The sequence below is a fragment of the Struthio camelus genome, chromosome 15 (assembly GCF_040807025.1).
Source record: "Struthio camelus isolate bStrCam1 chromosome 15, bStrCam1.hap1, whole genome shotgun sequence".
In the NCBI taxonomy this organism is placed as follows: Eukaryota; Metazoa; Chordata; class Aves; order Struthioniformes; family Struthionidae; genus Struthio; species Struthio camelus.
This window is the reverse complement of record NC_090956.1, coordinates 8,897,080-8,919,794: the sequence shown is the minus strand read 5'-3', so window position 1 is coordinate 8,919,794 and position 22,715 is coordinate 8,897,080. Positions and strand designations below refer to the sequence as shown.

Sequence of the window (22,715 nt, the reverse complement as noted above, 5' to 3'; positions counted from 1 at the left end):
AAATATTTAATTATAAATTGAGGATGTTCAATTATAAATCAAATATGCTGCTACTTTATTTTATCGGTAGTGTAGTAGGTTAATCTCCAAAAGAAATCTGAAACAATATCCTGCCTTGGAAAGATCCTTAAGAATCTTTTAAGAGATCAATTACACTGAAGAAAAAGGTTTAGCAGAGGAATAGGTATTTATACTAATAAATATTTGCTGTGTATTTGCCAAATGCCTTCAAATGTTTATAAAGGAAGGAACTAGCAAATGAGTTTTCAATTAATGTACTAGCTGTGGATGACGCACAAAAAAAAGAAAAAACTTGTGAAGTTGATCCCACTAGGGCCCCATTAAGTTACAATGGTAGAACAGTAGCATCTTCATTTCATGTTGTAGCATTTTTAAGGGCTGCAGTTAAGTATTTGTCTCTTATCAAAGAGTTAATAGACAAAGGCTGGAGAAAATCATTGAGAGGACGTTTTGTTGAAGTCACCAAGTTGCACTTCGATTCTCAAGTCCCAGGAAATTTGGGAAATGGAAACTGGCTTTTAGACTTGCACTTCTGAAAATATTGTGGTTAAATTCCTGCTTTTATATTCTAAGGGTATTTAGTAAATTGGGTTTTACTTAAGTTAGACAGGATAGACAGAAATGGTCTAAATACCGATTTCCCTGCATCCTTCAAGCAGGGACCATCAGTTCATGCTGTTGATCTAAACTGCAAGCAACTAAGGTTTTAAGCATTCCAAATTGGAATTTTAGTGTCTCTCCTGCAGACCTGCTTTGAGCAGGGCTTTGAACTAGATGACGTTGATACAGACTCCTTACAATCTAAACTGTTTCATGGTAATACATGCACAATTTTGCACTTTGAGCAAGAAGTTGCCCAAAAATCAGCATCAACATTAATCCCTGAAAATGTGATTAGTGTTGCATACAGTAGGTATACAGCACCGAGCAAAAAAAAAAAAAAAAAAGCTTCTGATTACTACAGCTTAAAAATAATTATATTTACTCATTAAATGTGCAAAGAAATAAGTACTTATTTAAGTACTGAAACAAAGATTATTTTTCCTAACAAAGATTATTTTTCCTAATGGTTCGACCCACACCTGTGATTTCTGATCAAAGCTTTTTCTGCTGGTGCTATAAGGCTTTTTCCTCTTGTTTCCTAAATATGCGTTTTCTTTGATATTGAATTTTCTTTGATATTGAATTTTTTTTGATATGTGGAAGCTTCTTCCATAGTTGAATCACTTGAGGCCTGTAGTCTTTGCCTGCCTTGGCATTGCCTTCAAGGAGCTTTGTTCTTGAGGCTTCTACCATTCTGTCAAATGCAGCTGAAATTAGTGTACAAGTTCTGAGATTATTGTGCAGCCAGTGGGAAAGTGGTATTTGTTTCATCTTGCCAGTTATGCCTTCTGCGTAATCGTTACTTTCTTAGCAAAGCGTCTTGAAACAGTCTTTAGAATGTAAGCGTGCTGTTGTTTGCTGTTCTTTTTCAGGTCACTGGGTGTAACGTTATGGGAGCTTTTTGAGAACGCTGCTCAGCCTTATTCAGAGTTTTCTGACAGGGAAGTCCTTACCCATGTCATAAAGGAGAAGCAGGTTAAACTCTGTAAGCCACATCTGGAGCAGCCATACTCTGATAGATGGTAACTCTTTTTAATTTGTGTTTGTTCTTAAAGCTGCTGAACAAGTTCCTCAGGTTACTCACTTCTCTTAGAAATACATTAAAATTGCTGCATGAAATCATCTTCCTGGCAAAGAAACCTTAGATAAAAGCAAAAGGAGTTGCTCTGGGTGGAAATTCCTGCTAGTAATGCTAATTGTTACCCTTCAGTTCATTAATTATCTGATTCTTGGATAGACTCCTTTTCTGCATGGAGCCTATTGAAACATGTTTCTTCTTTATATAGGTATGAAGTTCTGCAGTTCTGCTGGCTACCTCCAGAAAAGAGACCAACAGCAGAAGAAGTACATAGGCTTTTAACTTACCTTCGCATGCAAAGCCAAAGGGACTCGGAGATTGATTTTGAGCAACAGTGGAACGCTCTTAAACCAAATGCCTCAAATAGAGAAACAAATAATTCTGCGTTTCCCATCTTGGATCACTTCACAGGAGATAGACTTGGCCATGAAATGGAAGAAGTTCTTACTGTAACTGAAACAAGCCAGGGTCTCAGCTTTGAATACGTCTGGGAGGCAGCTAAACATGATCATTTTGATGAATGTGGTCATGTGAACCCTGATGAAGCAATGACATACACAAATATTTTCTTTCCAGTGGAGGTTTTTGAGAGGTCCCTTTCAGAGCAAGGGCCGGGGGCACAAGGCGAAAGTGGTCAGGAAACATCACTTGCTGTCCCTGGGGTGCTACCTGTATTTGACGCCCACAAACTTTCTGTTGGAAACGACTACTATATCCAATTAGAAGAGAAAGGTAGCGGCTGCAGCATGAATTTTGATAACCAGTCAGTTGTACTAACTACAGAAGTTGATCATCAAGAAGCTCTACAAGAAAAAAATTCTCATTTCATGGTTCTCAGGGATCTTGATGTTGAAGAATCCAGTACTGATGGGGATTTCTTCCACTATAATACAGATCCTAAAGAGGAAATTTTGCCTGCTGCTGGTAGTCCAGAAAGTCCTTTCCAGAATATCTTTAATGACATTGACAGATCAGAGGAATTGATGAACAGAAATATATTTGGCTTAGCTGAAATGAATATTCCTAAAGACTTTAAACCAACTGCTTTAAACTCAAACACGGATGTTATAAATGCAGTAGGTCCTTCTGAGAAGGAGCGTTCTAGTTGTGCTTCTGAAAATGAAACTCTTTCCTTATGTGAAAATATCTCTAACCAGTCTGGTTTGGTAACTTTAGAAGAACTTTCTGATAATTTCTTATTTCTTCAAGAGAAAAAGTTATTAATGGGGACATTGTCTAACAAAACCAGTAGTGATTTCAGGCAAAAACCAGAAGCTGTTCTAAAGAGTATATTAGAAACCTCAAATAGGAACTCTGTAGAGCCTGAGCCTATGTTGGCTGAAAATGCACCAGTCTTTTCTTTAATACATGAAAATCTTAAAACTGTGAAAGATGAAAATTTTAACCCAATGACAATAGATAAAGATTTGAATTTTCCCTCTCAGAGTACTATAGAGATGCAGGCACCCTCTAGTCAATCTGTAGCACATAAGTCACGTGATAAACATGTAAGTCCTTCCCATTTGAAGGATGAAGGAGAACTTTTAAATGTGGAAGTTGGTGAAGTCTTGCCCTATAATACTGATAGTTTCTTTCAAGAAGAGCTGTCCAATAATGCCAAAAATCATAATACTGGAAACCATCCATGTTATGGTGTTGCACTTGAAATGGAGTGTGAGGGACAAATAAAACCTGGAATGTTTATTAATTCTGATGAAATACCTTTAAGTAGTTTCAGTAGAGAAAAATGTAATGATCAGGAAGATTTGAAAAAAAACTTGCAAAATAAGTCACCCACTTTAAAAAAAGATGAAAGCTTATTGGAGGAAAGACAAGAAACATCAAATAATTTTCAGAATTGTAAAGGGGTTACTGAAGAGATGACCTTAACTTCTGTTGCTGCTTCAGAATGTACAAGTCAGGATAGTCTTCTGGAAGACAGCTCGTCTCCTACACAAACTGTAGAACAAGCCTTAGAGACACCTGACTCTTTGGATTCTTTAGATGTAAATGAGGTTTTAGAATCTCTGCAGGCCCATAGTCCTCAGAAACTTTTGCCACCAGATAAACCTGCTGACAGTGGCTATGAAACGGAGAACCTGGAGTCTCCAGAATGGACTTCCCATATCACTGTTGAGGATGCTTCTAATACAGATACTGCACTATGTTCTGTCAGCGACAGCAATGTCAATGCTTTACCTCCCAATCCAGTCATAATTGTTTCAGAAGTAGCTTGTGTAGATGCAGTGAACAGCAATTTTGAAATAACCCCAAAGATTTTTGTAAGTGGAAATCAAAACTCATATAGAGACTCTGCCTATTTCTCTGATAATGATTCCGAGCCAGATAAAAAAACAGAAGAGACTGTAAATCTGTCAAGAGAGACTACAAATGTTGCTTCTTCAAATAGAGAAGAGATTAATACTGAAGATTACTGTTTTGAAGAGGCAGAGCAAAAGCGTGATCTAAGACGTTACCAGGATACTAATAATCAAAATACAAAATTAGAACTAAATCACAAGTTAGAGATGCAAGAGATGGATGTAATGATGCAGGGGCATCCTGATAAGTGGGCTGAGGCAATGCTGAATTCCCTGAAAACATCAGTGGAAAGTAACTTCAGGAGTGAAGTAAAACTGTCTGAGGCTTCCCATAAAAGCGTCTCTTGCGTTGGCACTAACACATCAGAACTTCTTTCACACAGAGACTTGAAGTCTGTGCATGACATGCACAGTCCTTCAGATTCAAGTAACAGTGAGAAGTCCTTCTATCACATTGAAGGTCCAAAACTGAAAGAGCCAGATATTGAAGGAAAATACCTCGGCAAACTTGATGTTTCTGGAATGCTTGATTTAGAAGATGGCGATGATGCAGATGAAGAAGATGAAAACAGTGATTCTGAGGATGATATGAGGACTTCTCATATGCATAGCCTGAGTTCTGACAGTGATGATGAAACTGTTCATCAAGTACCTGAGATACTTACTGACAAGGATGATGGGAAGCATCTGAGAAGCTTACTGAAACTTCCAAAATCTCCTCAGAATGAAAGTCAACTTGAGCATTGGAAAAATGAGAAAAAGGCTGTAACGTTCTTTGATGATGTCACAGTCTATCTATTTGATCAGGTATCTTTCATCTTTTTTACAAAGTTACAATTTTTTTAAACAAGTCATAGTGAAGTAGTGTAATATTTGTAGATACATTGTCATAAAGATCACTTCTTTTTTGTCTTGACAAAGTTGTCTTGTGTGAGGTGTTCTTTTTTTTTTTAAGAAAAAATAATAAACTTTTTTCTAAGCTAGGTGCAATTGTGTGCTGATGGTAGAATAGCACTAACTTAAAGTGAAATTTGGTTTTGCCTGGGGGTGGGTGTTTGCTGTCAAGTCCTAAATCTCCACTGCTTCTAGAACCTCGATGGCAGGTACTGAATGAAACCTGCTCTTGAAGAATGTCATTTTGATGCTGCTCGCAGGGCTGCATTTCACTTTAATTTGTGAGCCAGCATTGTTATGCACGAGATACAATTTTATTTATCAATTATTGATGTAATTTTATAAAAATAGTTTCTGTTTAAGGATTTTGAGGACTCCAGGTCTTTTAGTTCAAATGTCTTTATAAAAAGAAATTAAAATCTTGCATTACTTAGCATTAAGATAATGTTTCCCTATTTACTTTATCAATTTTAAACTTCTGTAACTTGGTACAGAGAGCATTGTGTTCTAACATTATGGCAGCTAGGCTAGTAAAGTGAATTTAAAAAAAACAGTCACATTATCAGGCTTTGGAAATGTTGCTTGTGATGATGCATTTGAATACTAGAGATCATTGTGTTTTGGAATAGAAAACAAGTATGTTTTTTGGCGGGTGGGGGGACCCTCTGAAGAACAGTAATCTCTGTCGGGGAGGGAAAGGCAAAAATTAGCTGTAAGGCAAAAATTAGCTGTTGCGTTAAGGTGCTCTTAGTTGAGCTCTTGCTTATTGTTGTAGTAACTGATAAATTGTTGACTTCTTCAAATGCCAGTCATTCAAAGTCAGTCTTCTCTTCATCCTTAAGCGTGATTAAATGGCAAAAAAAAAAAAAAAGTTGGGAGATGGATCTAAACAAGTTTGTTTTTCTTTTTTTTAAATAGAAAACAACTACCTGTGACAGGCTGATTAGAGAACTATTTTCTATTTAATTGGAAGATATTTTAGCTTTGTTCCTTTAAAACTTTTTATATTATAAATAATAATTTGAATAGTCATTTCTTGCGTGCATTTTAACATAGCTTTGATACAACTTTTGTAGAAAGTAGAAGTACTTGTATATGTATCATACACAACTCCAAGTTTTGTTGGACAGGCACTAACAGACTACTTAATTCCATAATAAATTTGGTGGAAAATAAGGTGGTTTTGGAACACTAGCATCCAACTGTATGGGTACACTGTGTGTACACAAGAGTTAAATAAATTATTTTGGTTGCCTTAGGAAACGCCGACTAAAGAGCTGGGAAACCGTGCAACAGACTTGAACAGCCAAGGCTCTCGCAGCGCTCCTGTTCCATCTTTGGGTTTTAATTACTTAAACAGATTTACGAACTCGGAAAGCTCAACAGATGAAGAAGGTACTTGAATGTATTTATACAGAGCAGAGGTTGAGAATGTTTTATGTGTGGTTTTAATGAAATGTCACTATTAAAATATGTAATTCATAAGTTCACTGCACCATCTTGGCTTTAGTTTTGCTTTTTAAGGGATTCTTCAGCTAGGTTCAGATACTAGCCTTATCAATTATCAATGTTTGGAAGGTAATGCTAGTTGTTTATAGATCAACATTTCTTAACTTGAGAAGGAACCCCACTTTACCTAATCTTTGTGAGCCACATGACCAGAACAGGGTTGGCCCAATCTCTTTGGACTGGGAGAGTGGGTCTGGATATCACAGCATCTCAGTGCTACTAGGCAATCTCACTAGAGCGCTCATGTGACTTTGAAGACTTTCTCCGTCCTGCCAAAACCTGGATTCAGTAAAAGAAAAGAAAGCGATTCAGGTTTTGTTCAGAATTGCATGTATAAGTGCATGATTCTAGCCTCGGTGTTGTGTAAGCTCAGTCTTACATCTGGGGAGTTGTGCACCTCAGTTTCACATGCAGTCTCCTCCTGACTCTCCCTGTCAGTTTGTTCTCTCACAGCTTCCAGACCTCTTTCTTTCCCATCTCTCCCTTCTCTGTTTGTGTAACCTACCCCATGCTCAAAGACCATCAGTTAGGAGTTGCTGCAAAAGTTTCTAGTAAAAGTTTCCCCTTTTTTTCCCCCTGCCCCCACTTGCAGGAAAATACAAGTGCTTTTTTCTTCTTGTTTGCATTAAGGTAGTACCCTTAAGCTTTTCTTTTGTTAAGTAATAGTATAATGAAATGTAGAGACTGAGGCCTGTGCAGTGAGCATAAAACCACTTGATGGAGCATTCTTTAATCTCTTGTATGATTTGTCAGAATGCTTGTGTACCTTGTGTCCTGATTCAAAAGCCTAAGACCGTAGCTCTCCTCCGATTTATTAAAATAATGACAATCAGCAGCCTTGGTTTCTAAAAGCTTGTAATTGCTCCAGTGGAAATAAAACAATAAATTCTCCAGAGTCAGTCTCTTTTAATTAAGTTGAATTATCTGAACACTTTTATATTAGAGCATGGTAAGTAATATTTTCTCACTGCATTGGATCATCTTAGGTCTTTCTGGCTTTTGAAGCCAATTTTTTTTATGCTCGTAGCCTGGAAATCTGTAGTTTTTCAGTGAGAGCTCCTCAGAATGTGCACTTAAATACTTTTATGTGGGTGTATATAGTGTAATAAGGTCTTGAAATTTGATATTGATAAACACAGCACCTAAAACTGAGCACACTAAAGTGCTTTAAAAATATATATATTTTAACACGGTTTGGCCTATCTTAACAGTTTGTTCTTCGCTTTGAAAGCTGACATTCTCTAATCACTTTCAGATAGAAAGCTATAGTTTCCAGTTCTGATGCTTGTCGTTAACCCTGTCTGCAATAAGACTGACATTTTTTCGTGGCGGGGAGAAGCAGAGTTAATGTTTTAAAGGTTGTATTATGATTTGTGTATGGTATGTCAAAAGCCTCCTAAGTTTAGATTTCACTTCCAAAGTTCACTGTATCCTTAGTAATCCTGTGATAATGTGTTGTTTCTGCTGCTTAGGAGATTTGGTCCTGAAAGTTATAACAAGGTTTGCTTTGGGTTAATGCAGTCTTCAGGGACTTGCTTTTAAAATGATATGTAATTTTATATGACCATAAATTGTCTCCCTCTCCTCCATTTTTTTTTTTTAGGTGGGGGTTTTGAATGGGATGATGACTTCTCTTCTCCAGAGCCCTCCTTTATATCAAAAGCAGCTAATAGCCTTATTAGCTCTAAACCACCTCTTCAGTCATCAAAGTACTTCTCTCCACCTCCACCTACCCGGACTCTTGAACAGAACTGGCCACATTCATCCCCTTATTCCAGATTCTCTATATCTCCTGCAAACATAGCAAGCTTTTCTCTTACACATCTTACAGATTCAGATATAGAGCAAGGAGGTAAGTGATTTTAGTTCAAGAAATTATTTTAAAACTGCAAATTAAAAGCTTTATGCACAGATGTGAATAATGTTGATGACAAATCTTGTTCTATTTTATACTTAACTTATAAGTGTACATTTAAATCTGTAAAGGTTGAATTTGATGTTATATTTCAATAGGTCATACCTTCCCATTAGACTGAGATTATTTGCATCCAAATAACTAGTGGTTGAATAGTCTCTAGAATATTTACGGGACAAACTCACAATTTTTCTGTTCTCAAAATTAGTACCATATTTATATAAATGAAATCTATGCAGTCCTTTCTTAAGCGTTTCTGTAGAGCTGTTACCCTGTGGCAATGTAATAAGAGAAAGCTAATAATTCTTGTTATTTCCGTGTCATGAGTTACAACTCACTCTTATTGCACAGAGTGAGAATGTTAGGAATATGTTGGCTGCCATTGGTGTCTAAACTTATTTTACAGTTCAGTTTCTCTCTATAATTACTCTTTAGGAAGTACACGATTGAGATTCTGTCAAGAATTGTACCATGTTTTTCTAGAGCTGTGAGCAGGATGGTTTCTTTGTTAGGGGAGACTAACAATCTGTTCATAGCAATGTTGGATTGTAGCAATATTTATTATCAGAAGCTTCTTGCCCCTAACAAAATGATTTTTAAGCTTTACATCTTTGGTTATGAGAATAAAAAGTGAGCAGACTTATATCAGTATAGCATATTATTCTTGATTAAAATACTGTGTTATAAAAAAAGTACTGATTGCTGACCCTTGCTGATGGTCAATGTTTTAAATGTAATCAGTGATATATAGAGCTGTATTGTGCTTACTGATTAGATAATGTTTGCTGCTTAATAACTTACAGATAAGAGATTATTTTGGAGATATCACATTGCCTGTGTGTCCTAAGAACTGACATTGAACTGTGTGATTTAAGCATATGTCTCTGTATGAATCTACCAAATGTTTACAGTAGTTAAAAGCTCTAGGGAAATATTAACCAATACTTGGAAGGACGAAACAGCAGAATGCCAGGTTCTGGGAAAAGTCTTGCAAAGTGAGAGTTTGTGCAGAAAAATCTCCCTGCACCTTATGACCTTTTCTCTCCTAATAGGAAGCAGTGAGGATGGAGAAAAAGATTAAATGAATTCAGACTTCTTCCTGGGATTACATACATAGAATACATACGCTCTGTGTCTGAAACTTCTTTATCTAAACTCTGGATCTCCTGGAGTAACGCAGGTAATCAAGAAGTACTAAGAAGCGAAAGTAAACACTGAAAGCAATGTTAAATCAGGACATTAATTTGAATGTGTATTTAACTTTGTAATGTATTTTTAAATCAGTGCAATTTTGCTGTTCATTGAAAGATGATTCTGCCGCTGTTTTCAAGTACTTGAAGTATTTTTCAGATAATTTAAGAAATAAGTAAAGCAATTACACTACGGTCTGGTTTATGTATGAGATTGTATAATATTCTTTTTATATTTTTCCATGTAGTTCATTATCTATTTGAACATACACCTGTTGTAGACTTGTGTATAACTGTCCTGTGCAACAGGTGGCTGTGTTGCTGATACTGTATGAACGATAGTTGATCAGTAGTGAGCCATATTTATTCAAAAAAAGATATCACTACATATTACTTTGCTTATTACAATTGCACTATGGATTATTCTTCCTCTATTTCCTGATGTACAGAATCAAAAAAACTTTTCAAGGAAAATAAGACAAGTTGAATTGGCCCAGTTATCCAGTTTAATTTGTCCTTTTTGTAGCCTTTGCTATGCACGGTACTTGTAAAACATACATAACTGCTGAGTGTTATGTTAGACTTTCTGAAATCTTCTATTCAGTACCATTTCTAAATGATGATTATCGATTGTTAGTGTTCATGTTTTATAGGAAACTGGAAAAGATGATGTGATATACTCTGGAATTAATTTTTAGATGAGAGATTATGTCTCTTCATTCCTGAATATGATCTTACTGACTGCTTAAACAGTAATAGCATCTGACTCTATCATACGTAAAGGCCTTCCAATTTTCAGTACAATTTCTGCTTTGGAGAGAAAAGGGGGAAAATTGGCCATACAAAACTGTGTGGAAATTATGAATCTTCTAAAAAGACTAATTTCTGTAGACTGGATTGAGGCATACTTGGCCCTTTGCTTGTTCGTTCCATGAATTTTGAAGCCCTCTGTTTTCTCCTCCTGACTGCGGATTGGAGTTGCCATTCAGAGGCCTGTGGTAGATCTACCTCTCAGTGATTTTATTACAATTGAGAATTAGATTAATGATTAATAATTTAAGTATTTTGAATAAAGTCTTGATCCAAAGTGGTAGTCAATGGCACTCATATTTCATACCCTTTATAAGCCAGACCTACTTTAAGATGTCTGCAGGGCTCTATGGCGCATCTTGAAATGCGCACTGACCCAAAGAGGTAAGAGAAAAGTTTGCTCTGAAGTTGTTTGTAGGGAAGGGAATACAATGTGGGTTTTCTGATTTGTGTTTTTTTGTTTTGTATTTAACCTTCATACTCTACCATACATTTAGCTAATTTAATCCTTTAAATTGCTTGAAAAAAATCTGTAATTACTACCCTAAAGTGAGCTCAACTGAGGAACAAATCTCTGGCCTCTTGAAATGCCTTATGCAGCCATGGATCTGTGGGAAACGCTAACAGAACAGTCTACCTGGTTTAAAGCATTTTGTATGTTAGTGCGTGTTTTGTCAGGGCTTCAGTGTAATGCTAGTCCAAGCGCTCTGTGTTCAGATGCAGTCAGCAGAGAATTTTGATCACACGAAGCATGGGAAGACTAGATATTTTCAGATGTGTTAAGCTTGTGTTGTATACCTCTATATGCGTTTTGATTTTTTTTTTTTAAACAGTATGTTTTAAATGACAGGACTATAAAGCTAACTTTTTTTGCAGCGTTATTTAGCCCTGAAAGCTAGAATGGTTTCCATACCAATCAAAAGGGAATGATTTAGTTATAGAAAGCTATTTAAAGTTGCCAATATATTATTGAGATGACTTGTTCTGATGAGGCACTCAAGTTCAAACTTGCTCAGAACTGTACTTCAGTATGAAGTGAGGAACAGAACTTTTCATGGACTTTTCCCAGCACATGATTTACGAGGCAAAGCCAAGTAGTTCTTAATACATGCTTACGATATGTACTGTTGAGGGCTTAAAGAAGCTGTGTGCTACTCTCCTAATATCTGCTGAAATATATAGGTAGTAGATTTGGTGCGCAAAGTATTACAGTTTAATTCCATAATACTAACGTTAAATTCCTTGATGCAGCTAGATTAAGGTTTTTCATCTGTTTTCTATAACTGTGGTGTTATCAGAAATTAAGTAGGAAAATTCAAACCTGAGAATGAAACTCCGTAAGTGGTCTGCAAATAATGTGTGGGCTTATCTGCCTTATGTGTAGTAAAAAAATCGAAAGTATCAGACCTGGAGTTCAACCTTAATTTTGAATTGCTTGATTTAGAAAACAGTTTAAGGTTAAATAAAAGCTTATAGTCCTGAATATTACAAATTTGGTTTTGCTTTTTCTTTCTTGTAATTTCGGAAAGTCAAATACTTGAATTCATCTCATACAAATGTGCAGTACTTCATCCTGCATGTCAGGAATTTCCTTAGCTTAATGGAAATCTGTGATTTTTGTTCTTCAGTTACCAGGGTTTAAAGAAAATCTTACAAGTGAAAGTTTATTCCTTTGTCCAAATCGACTCATTGCTAATGAATTGCCAGAGGAGCATGTTTTCCAGTATGGGTCGGGATGTGTATGATACTAAGCAAGGTAACATCCTTTTTAGCTATACGATGAAGAGAAAGAAATATTTAAAGTTGATTTGACACACTTAAACTATGTATTTTAATTTCAGTATTCCAGTAGGCTGGATTACAATAATCTAAAGGGCCTTTTTTGGAGAAAAAATGCAGCTAAAATCAGATCAACTACTAGCAATGTTTAAATCCACTGAGCAGTCAGTTGCACAATGAAGATAAATTAGTAATTCCAACACATTACATTTTAATAAGGGGGTTTGTTGTGAGTCATACATTAAACTATATGTAATTTCTTGCACTAGCTACTTGAGCATGGTTTCTGTTTTAGAAGTACATGTATCTATTTTCAATGGTTTATTATGAGGACTGGTTGCATTTTAATTCCTTCTCTAGTAGAAAACCTAGATTATTTGAATATTGAAGGCATTGTCTCAATTTGGCTAGTAAAGTTATTTAAATGATCTGATTTCCCACCTAAGGAAGTTTGTTAAAAATGAGGATCTGTACTGAGAAGCCAATGAAGTGAGAAGAGTGTCCAGTTTTAATGGAAGCACCTGTACTCTCCCACATCCCAAAGCTGCAGATAAGTTGCGCATGTAACTGCACTTATGGAAACTGCCATTTCCATGGAAACAAACTGATTAAACATTTTTTTTCCCATATCCTTGTGGATGCACTAATGAAAGCCATTTAAGCCTCATTCTTTTTATCAGTATTTTTAGCAGATTTTTTATGTAGTACTAAATCTTTTTTCATGAGGAGGCTGGTTGGTAGGAAGACTTTTTTTTTTTTTTTAAATGATTAAGCACTATGCTAAAATGTCAGCATTGTCAGGTGTTAGTGACATGGCTATTTTTGTTGAAGTTGGTAAAAGGTGGAATCCAAGTATATTAGCCTTATAAGAAATAGCCTTAACATAAGAATGGAGTGTACAAAATTACTTCAGCTTTAAAGTCATACAGAAATATCCTCGTATGTTAATGAGCTTTGGTACAAGACTGGAAGAAATCTAGAGGAGAGTCAAACGTCATATAAACTTATTGAAAATAAGTATTTGTAATACCAGCAGCCTGTTTTTCAGAAACTTGAATATGACTTACAGTTAGTTTTGTTTATGAAATTGTTTGAACTTGCACAGTTGTAGGTGTAACTTAAATGATAAATGGTACTGATGTGTGTGTGTATATATAATGTTTAATTCTATTTGTAAATGAGAAACTATGTAACAAAATCATAGGTATGAGGTTTTCCTATTGTAATTTAATACAGTTATGAGGTTTATGGCAATATATCATAGTTAATGAAATTTCAGGTCAAAATGTCTTTAAATTGTGTACATTTTTAAATTGTAATTTCTACTGTATATTGATTATCATGCATAGTGTGATTCAATAAATTGCTTGTAATTTAAAAATATTTAATATTAAAATAAAATACAGTTATATATTTATAATTTCTTTGTCTATTTGTTCATTCTTACACAGATACCAACAATAGATTAGGTCTACACTATAGTGTGGTTATGGTTATCTTAAGATATATTTGTTAATGTCCAGAGGCTGACAGATGTCAGCATTTTGTACCTTAAATGCTCAAAGCCCCAGTCCCTGCAGATGAATCTTTATTAAATAGCATAGTCACCTTCCAATCGCTTTCTAGCGTCACCCTTGATTGAACAGCAGGTGACATCTCCATGCTGTCAGTAGAGAAGCAATACTCAAAATACAAACAGAACATAACTTTTAAAATTGATTATTGCTTTTAATCCCAGAACTCAGCCTCTATAGGAAGAGTGTGTAGATTTCACAGTTTTTCAGTACCCTTCAGAGAACAGATAGATGTTCTCACTTTTTATTGAGTTTATTTCTAGAAGAGGAGTATGATTTTTTTTTTTCTTTTAAATCTAAGTGCATGTACTGAACTAACTGCAGATCCCCAGGTAAATGAAGTACTTATGCATATTGGTAGCTTCTTTGCATGAGATTCAGATTACTTAAGTCCTGGCACTACCTGAGGCAGGAGAGGGAGAGACCTGTGTTTTCTTCTTAACCTGTGAACTGTTAAGATTATGATGAAACATAATGTAAGCAGTTAATAGAGGCTGTTGTAGAAGCCCGCACGGTCATATCACAGCTGTTCTGAGTCCTGGCAACTGTTGAAACCTTGGAACAAGAAACTGATATCAAGGTGACTTAAGTAAAACATAACTACAGGACTGAAATTTGACCAAGACACTGTCAAGAACAGATGACAAAGATCCCATGGCACTTACTAGTCATCTCATACAGAACCTATTACCAAAGGATATGAATAATCCCAATCTCTAGCATCACCAACCCTCTTGTATGGGATAGAAGGGCTTTGCCTCTGGGTCTTTTGTCACACAAGCAATATGACAACTTGCACAGCCCAGGGCAGAACAGCGAATTGAGCCAGATCTTTCTTTCTTCCACCCCTGGATGCTTCATCTACCAAATTAAGTACTGAACTGACCCTTCCTGTAGATCAAAGTATAAATGAGTATATTCACTATGTGGCTTAGCCTCCACCAGCCCCACCTCTCAATCCGCTGCTCGGGTGCTGACCCAGGAGTCCAGCCTCCCGACTGCACCTTCTGCCACTCAGAAGACCCCAAAACCTGGCGCATCAGCACTGCAAAGCTGAGCTGAATTTTAGGTGTCTTAAACCTTGAAATGCCGAGGCGTAAGCAAACGCTGCCTTGGGTGAAATCAGTACCTCGGATTTGCGAAGGGGAGCTGTGCTGTTGGATCTGGGCAGGGACGAGTTGTTTGAGAAACTTTGGAGTCTGTGCCTGGTTCCCACAAGCGTGTTTGCGTGCTACTTTTGCGGCTCCTTCGCAGCTTTGTACGCCAGCTCCTCGTGAAGGGCGGGCTGTAACACAGCTCCCAAGTGCCTTATGTGTTAAGATACTATTGGGATTTAAGACTGCAATTTTTCACTAAAAAAGTGAATAGGGCGGTCTTTATGCCATCTGCCTTTAGTGAAAGCTAAGCTCGGTATTAAGGGAGGTTTTGAAGGACCACTTCTCAGCTTACGCTGGTGGGAGGGGATATGGTCATTGAGGGTGGTGGAGGAGGGGGGAAGGCTAGAGTGATTCTGCAGGACTTTTAGGCTTTTTTACACTGTAAAAAGGCTGTCTGAGGTCAGGTCACGCTTTGTTTTTGCTTTTATTCCTGGGAGGCGTGCGGAGAACCCCCACTGCCCGTATGAAGTCGCTCGTGATGCCGCCCGCTTCACCAAGAGACTCAGGCCGGGCCGGCTTGCCGCTTGGCCCACGGCGGTGGGTTTGTGAGCCCAGAAACTTGGGAACCTCTTTGGCGGCGGCGGCGCCGACAGAGCGGCTTCGCGAGCGCTGCTGCAGCCGCCTCGTGAGCCCGGCTTGGCGCGGGGCGTTTTACAGGGAAGCAGTGAAACCTGGAGCACGTTTTCGGGGAGAGGCCTTAGCGGTGAAGCGCGGATCGCGCAGTTTTCCTCCCCTACTGCGTTTTAGCAAGGTGGGTCCTGGGCGAAGTGCTGCGATTTTAGCCACCACCTGGCTGCTCCTCGTTTGCCCAGCTGCCGGCGGAGGGGCTCTGTCAGCTCGCGCCGCCCTGTCGCCGCCAGGGGAGTTAAACAGAAACCCGCAGGACTGAGGCTACGCGTGGAGGCCAGGAAAGCCGGTGAGCGCCCTCAGCTCCCCCGCCCGCCCGCGCCTACAGCCGGGTGGCGGCTCCCGCCCGGGCCGGGCCCGCCCCGCCCCCGCCGCTAAAGCGACGTGTCGCCGCCGCCTTCCCGCCGCCTTCCCGCCTCAGGCAGCGCGGGGCACGCGGCGGCCGCCCCGCCCCCCCCCAACGGCTCGCGTGTCCCGCCGTGGGCCGCCCCCACGCACCCTCGCGGCTCCCCCCAGGGCTCGGCCACGCCGCCCCCGGCTCCAGGCGCCTTCTCCTCCGCGGTAAGTCGCCGGGAGGAGCGCAGCCCGCCAGGCTGGAAGCGCTCGGCGAGCCCCCGGCTCCTCTGCCCCGCTCTCGGGCTCGCCGCCCCCGCTGCAGTCTCCTCTCCTCCTTGCGCGGCCTCGCAGGGAGCCCCCCTCGGCCCTGGGGCCGCTTCGCCGGGGTTGCAGCGGCGCGCCGACAGCACACCTCAGCGCGCCCGCGTCCCCTTTGCTCCCCTTCACCCGCCGCTTCTCAGGCGTCGCAGCTCCCTCGCCTTGCCGAGGCTTCCCTCCTCTTGGCCTCTTTGCTGGCCGCCTCCGCGAGCCTCCTCCTCGCCGCGGCCCGCCGGCTGCCTCCCCGCCGCCGGCGCGTCCGAGCAGCGCTCTTGGCGCGGGAGAGCGGAAAGCGGCCCATCTTTGCACCTGCCTTTGCTTCTCCGTCCTTCAGTTGTGCCTTCTCCGCCCAGCGAGCTAGACCGCCGGGCAGTCCAGAGTAAACCCTCGTGCTTGGCTCTGGTCCCGTTTTCCAGCTCAAGATACCGGAGTGTCGTCTGGGCGTCCCCAACAGGCTCTTCGGAGCCGCCTCCCTCTGGCGCCCAAACCAGACCTCTGGGTGAATTCCCACCCTTTTCTGGCGAAGCTGAATCCCGGCAGTTGGGAACAGCGAGAGCGGCCAGGGCAGCCGGCGCGGGCAGCGAGCTGAGTCGTGAGAGCAGAGCAGCTGAAGACACCCTGAAGGAAGGAGACGGAAGTGGTGGTTACCCAAGAACAGCTCGCTTCAGTCTTAAGCTTCTGCGCGTAGGCGGACTGGAAGGAAGCAGAAGCGTTTTGGAAATACATGGAGTCTCGGTAATGCTGATCATCGGTGCTAGAGGAAGGGTTGCTGTGAGGCTGCTGCTTCAAACCTAGCGCTGGCACAGCCTCTGGGCTTGGCGGGAGGGTAAAACTTCACTGCCATCATCTGCCGTGTTAGCACCCGAAGAAGGAGTGTTGCTGTGTCTTTTTGGTTAAACTGGAGTATAAACACTGCTCTGCTGCTGCCATACTGGGGCAGAAACTGCAATTATACCCCACCATTGTGCGATTATTGGTGAAAGAGGGAAGTCTTGCTCCCAGCAGCTTTCCATCGTATCATAAGGGCAAGATGCTACTTTTGAGTGCATAATGAACCCCCCGTTAATGCTGCGTCCGAATGCTTGGTCTGCTTCCGCTCTATCCCCTTGCTGTACCTGGGGCGACACCTTTACTTTAAAATTGACTGCTTTCTTCTAGCTGTAATTAATCCTTGGACTTTCTCCCACCTGTGTATCAGCCTCAGCAAGCAGAACGGAGAGAGCTGGGAAGACCACCACCAAGGAAGAGCTGCGTGAGCTATCCACAACCGACACAGCTGGCACTCGAGCTTGGGACGTGAAAGTAAATGATAAGGCAAAGACAGTAAGCTGTGGATTGAAGGGGCGTGGGTAGAGAAGAAAAAAATCTTTAGCTGAGGACTGCTAATCTCCTGGCAGGAGCTGGTCTTCCTGCTTTCCTTTCTCCTTTGCTTAGCTGAGAGGGAAATAGGCTGTGCGCAAAAAGCGACAGAGAAGCATGTGTATGCTGGGGGCTAGACCAGACGGCAAAGATAGTGTGGGAGAAAACGTGTTATGTAAGAGAAGCGCCAGAGCTGCTATGTGAGTTTGTGAGTCATGTTTCCCTCTAGTGGACTGCTCATATACGCAGTGGAAACCTCTTCCCACAAAAAGCGGATTACCAGGAGCTCAAGGAGAAGTTACTTTTTCAGTCAGAGACTGAGGCTTTTGTCTAACGCTCCTATCTATGTCTGTGTGCGTGTGATGATGCAGAGTGTGGTTTTATTACGACTTGTGGTAATTCGAGCTGGGAGAAAAGAGAAACAGCTGAGATCAAAAAACAGAGGCACTGTGTTATCAACCTAATGGACCATTTTACTCATTCACTCTCATTTTTTTCTGCTCATTGAGGTCTGTAAATTGGACAAGCAGCATCTTAGCCTGTTTTTTAAATACCTGTCCTGTTTTCTGTGAGGGCAGATCTTGTTTTAGTATGACAGGCTTATGTAGTTGTTATCAGTGGGGTTTTTTTTTTTTCCCACGTGTCATGGCTGCCTACATCCTCCTTGCATGTAAACTAATGAGAGCATTGCAGCTGAGAGGAGAATTTGGCCAGTATTTCTACTGTGTGAGGATGGTTCCAGCAATGATGTTAGCACAGTGATTACCCAGTGACTTCAGCGCTATTTGAACGTACCATCCATTTGTTACATGAAATGGAGCTACTGGTTTTAAATCCAGTTGCACTCTGCAAAAACTGATTTGGCTTCAATGTAAATGGACTAGTAGACATGGAAATGGAGGGTCAGGGCTGGATGAGCTTGGAGACCATTTTCTTAGAGAAGAGAGGTCTTTCCAGTTTGTGGCATACTTATGAGAGATCTGTTTTTCGTTTGGCTTTCTGTACCCAAATATAGCAGCAGCGGATGTTCACTGCACCTTTGCCTCAGTGATTCAGTTAATGTGGCCCCTGCTCCCTCTGTAACCCCTTCCTTCCAATGGAAGGAGTGTTTGTTGTTCTCTAAAAAAGGATTTTCTCCTGTGTTCATCTGCACAGGTCATCTTGACCAGCGGCATTCACAACCCCTGTAACGAACATCATTGAATTCAAACAGCTGATGATGGTTTTCCAGTACTGAGCAAGTAAACAAACATCTCAAAACTTGTTTCCCGAGCATTTGTTTAGTATGGAACTGTGCAACAGTTAAAGATCCTGGTGTCATGTTTTTACAGCATATTGATGCTCAGTACCAGAAGATTCGTTTAAGGGTGACCAGGCTGGAATGTCAATGGAGACATGAAGACTAAAAACAAAGGAAAGAAGCAAAGGCTTACTGTTGAGGAAGAAGCGTTTTCTGAGGAGTCAGTGATGAGAAAAAAAGAACTGGTGAAACGCTTGCGACACAGAGAAAGGAGGAACGGGGGAAGCAAGGAGAGCAGCAAGATTACTGCAGCCAAAACCAAGCGTGCTTGGAGCAATACAGACAGACAGCTGAGGAGACTGGAAAGCAATGAACGTGAGAGGCAGAGAATGCACAAGCTCAACAATGCTTTCCAGGCCTTGCGGGAGGTGATCCCCCATGTGAGAGCGGAGAATAAACTTTCCAAAATAGAGACTCTAACACTGGCCAAAAATTACATTAAATCCTTGACCTCCATTATACTCAATATGTCCAATGGACATTTTCCAGCTGCAGAAGGAATCGGGGGAGCCAGTGGGTCCAGATTGCACCAGCATTACCAACAGCAGCGTGGGGGTGGGGAACATGAGGAACATCCAAAAAAAAAACTCCACGCAGAGTCATAGCTTCAGCCAAAACAGCTATAGTTAGCTGCTACCTTCGTTCTTTTTCCTTCCTGCATGATGGTATATGTCAGTACCTGGAGTTTGTAGAGATTGTTTTTGGCTCTTCAGAATAATGTTCCCTTTTTTTCCTAAAAAGACAAGCAAGTGACACTTGTGGTTATAGCTCATAGTGCACAGAAAAATTAGTACAGATACATTTTTGTGGTGCCTCAGGGTTTGGGAATGTGTCCTGTGATACCATAGCTGAATTGCAGAGAGTGAAGTTTTAGTAACTTCTGAAAATTGCACTCCCTAGAAGTGTTGTGCGTCATGTGTTTAAGCCTTGAGTCAGCTGAGTTCACTAGAACCTGTTGGGACTCTTGGCTGTAATGTTGTTCACCAACCATTTAATGAATTGATTCTTCCTTAACTATCTTGCTACTGAGGAAGATTAAACCTGTTGAGTGAAGCGATACGTGTGTGAGCCCGGCCACCAAATCTGAATATTTATCTTAAGTGTTTTGGATCTATTCTGAAGCTCACTAAAGTCTTTGGAAGACTCCCTTTTACTTTCATTGGGTCCCAAACACAGAGATATATTACTGTACCTAAAATGCACCGTATCATGTTGACTAATAAACATTTGAAAGTGCTTGTTACTGTAAGCATCTACGAAGCTTTCTTAGATTGTAAGCTCTGCAGAGTAAGGACGTTTTCCTGCCTGTGTCTAAAGCATCCAGCCTTATGGAGTTTGTCTTTAGTGGGTCTCTGGGTGCTATTGTAATACACACATTAATAATGGGCAAGTTACTTGACGATTTTTCAAAAAATGATATTAAAAAAGGCTTTAGTATAGTCACAAGTTAGACAATGATCTATCCAATTGCATATTATGTGCTAATAAAGCTTGCAAGATGATCTGAATTTTTTCTGGACTAGTGCTAGATTCTGGTGTTATGAAATACAGTAAATGAAGGAAGAGCTCTTCAAACAGGAGAAGGAGCTTTTTTTTTTACATTTTTTTAAAATGTGACTGAGAAGCTCTCATTTCCTCTCCTATTTTTATACCTAAAGAATAAGTTGAGGTGCCCTTTTTGGAACTGTGTTGTGTGTGTGAAGCCCTTGTGTAACAGCTCTTCATATCCCTAAAGTCCTACAATGGCAGGACAACTGTTGCTCTCTGGTATGGGTAGCAAAGGTAGAATTTGGGATCTCGGACACCTGTGGGATTGATGCAGCATCTTAAGTAGTCCTTCCCCCCTGTTAATCAAGGAGAGAAGGTGGCTGAGGAAGGGTTTAGCAGATCTATTAAAGAAGGGGACTGAAGAGAACTGCTGTACTTAATAGTCTGTAACATGCTATTTATTTTGCTCCAGCAGGACTGATAGTGTGACGATTTCTTTTGGACCAAAGTGTAAGGTTTCAAAGACAGGCCAATAAGGGATGTGAATTCTTCTCCACCATAGCTATCTGCAGGTATGATACAGAACAATGTAAAGTTTCATATGTGTGGCTCTCTTACTGGAGAGAAAGGATATGGATCCTGCCTTCTTGACTTGGGATTTTCGTAGATTCTGAACTGTTTTCAGACTTGAAAATTGTTGTGGTTGGCACTGCTACTACTCAGTGCTAAGGAAAGCATTATTTAGCCTGTCTTAAGGATTTGATTTGCTGTAACTGTGCTCTGTCTTGCTTCATACAACAGCTGCTCCTTAGCATACTTGTATGCTGTTTAATTGCAATGGGAGAAAGGAATATCATCAAGGCCTTTTCTTTCAGTTGTTCTGCTTTCTCTTACCTGAAGAGATGCCTTACTGGGCTCTATCTGGTCATCTTTTAAAATGCAGTTTTCTATTAATAAAACACCTTCCTCTGTTGCAGAAGCAGATTGCTAAAATAGGAAAATATCTGCTAGGTGCTCAGAGGTCATGGTGCTTTACTGTTTTACAATGAATCGGAAGGAGCAGCAGATGTAAAGACTTTTGATAGAAGGGGAAGCCAAACTATCAGACCGCAAATAAACCTGTTTAAATACATGTAACATCTTCGCTGCGTTTTTAACTTCTAAAATCTGATATCCCTCTGGGGTCAGGGACCTGGACGTTAAAGCCTATGTTGAAAACGAAACGTTATCCAGCCACTGGCCCCCAGTGAATTAGAGTGAGGCTTTTAATCTGTTCACATAACAGTCATGACAAGATGGAAATTTTAGTAAATGTTTATAGTCAGCAGTCACAATATTTACATTTAGGATTTTGTCTCTTTCAAAAACTGTCGATGATCTCTATGGAGGCTGAAGAAAGCCTGCTCGGAAGAATAGGGCTACAGCAGCACCTGGGAAGCAGTCAGACTGGAAAGGCTAACGAGGGTCAGCCTTTTAAATAATTGCAATGTGCACACTTGAACAAATGGCAAGACGAATGGCAAAAGCTGCACAGCATACAAACTTGCCTGCTCTCTGAGGCAGCCCTCTTCTCCTCCTTATTGCCTGCATCTTAAATACACAAAGGATCAGGTAGGATATGCTTCACTATTCCTAGATCTAGCAGCAGGTTAAAAAGTTACATTCCAGTAGTTAGATCTGAGGGGATTATCAATCTGGTTTGTTGGCTACAGCCTTAACCCTCAGAATAATGTTGATTAATGATTGCTGAAATATTTAGAGAGGAATTCACCAAGGAAGAACCTGTGTGTTGCTTGGAAATCCTGGGTGGAGCCTATTGCAGAAGGCATAGAAATGTTATAGTAGTTATCGGAAGATGACTACTTTTTAAAGTTACCTGAGTTAAGTAGCAGCTACATCTGCGTTTGAACAATTGCATTTCCGAAAAAGTGTTCTAGTTGCATCTCTTAGGAGCAACAGATGACACTATTATACACTACTGTTTAATACATATGTTGGTAACAGCAGTCTATTTTACAAGGCATGGGAGAATTTGAGCTACCAGAAATCAAACACACACACGAGAGTCATGCATACATAAATAGACTAATTAAGTCTCTCTTTATAAGGGAATTTACACATGTGAGATTTTAATGGTTTTTTGGCTCCTCAGTCTGGAGAGACTCTACCATAGACCAGTTGTACTTTGGCAGACAGCATAAGGTATTATGACGAACATAAGTCTGATTTTCTTACTTTACTTACTCTACAGGCAAACTGTGATGCACCCTTGTCGTGGGAGCGTCATGACCTTGCCTTGATCGAGAGTTGAGAAAGTAAATGTAATGAGCCATGGCTGACAGGTCAGTGCAAACAAGACCTGAGTATAATGAGCTCTGGTACAGGCTAGGGATCAACAGCTGACAGAGCAGTTACCTGGAACTGCTGGAAAAGTGT

At 40.3% G+C, this 22,715-nt stretch overlaps 2 protein-coding genes across 6 annotated transcripts in view; both read left to right on the top strand.

The window, feature by feature from the left end:
* Positions 1-13,540, top strand: part of LMTK2 (lemur tyrosine kinase 2) — a 44,661-nt gene extending 31,121 nt beyond the window's left edge. Inside the window, exons 10-14 of the mRNA XM_068908973.1 lie at positions 1,497-1,646; positions 1,911-4,830; positions 6,177-6,312; positions 8,030-8,278; positions 9,394-13,540. Coding sequence (XP_068765074.1) covers positions 1,497-1,646; positions 1,911-4,830; positions 6,177-6,312; positions 8,030-8,278; positions 9,394-9,422 — 3,484 coding nt within the window. The 3' untranslated portion in view covers positions 9,423-13,540. The remainder of the gene's footprint in view (positions 1-1,496; positions 1,647-1,910; positions 4,831-6,176; positions 6,313-8,029; positions 8,279-9,393) is intronic.
* Positions 13,541-15,941: 2,401 nt separating this feature from the next.
* BHLHA15 (basic helix-loop-helix family member a15) lies at positions 15,942-21,588 on the top strand. 5 transcript variants are annotated; one of them, XM_068908107.1, is made up of 4 exons: positions 15,942-16,039; positions 16,549-16,867; positions 17,331-17,455; positions 18,647-21,588. In XM_068908107.1, exon 4 carries the CDS (start codon positions 18,887-18,889, stop codon positions 19,394-19,396), a length of 510 nt encoding a protein of 169 aa, XP_068764208.1. In that variant the 5' UTR covers positions 15,942-16,039; positions 16,549-16,867; positions 17,331-17,455; positions 18,647-18,886; the 3' UTR covers positions 19,397-21,588. The 5 variants fall into 5 exon arrangements, with proteins under 5 accessions (XP_068764208.1, XP_068764211.1, XP_068764210.1 ...); XM_068908108.1 differs by lacking the exon at positions 15,942-16,039 and having other exon boundaries at positions 16,047-16,867; positions 18,647-18,732; positions 18,823-21,588; XM_068908110.1 differs by lacking the exon at positions 16,549-16,867 and having other exon boundaries at positions 17,331-17,434.
* Positions 21,589-22,715: the final 1,127 nt, after the last annotated feature.

Excerpts from the sequence above, each read along its gene's own strand:
- BHLHA15 (XM_068908110.1), top strand. The coding sequence starts at position 18,887 with ATGAAGACTAAAAACAAAGGAAAGAAGCAAAGGCTTACTGTTGAGGAA.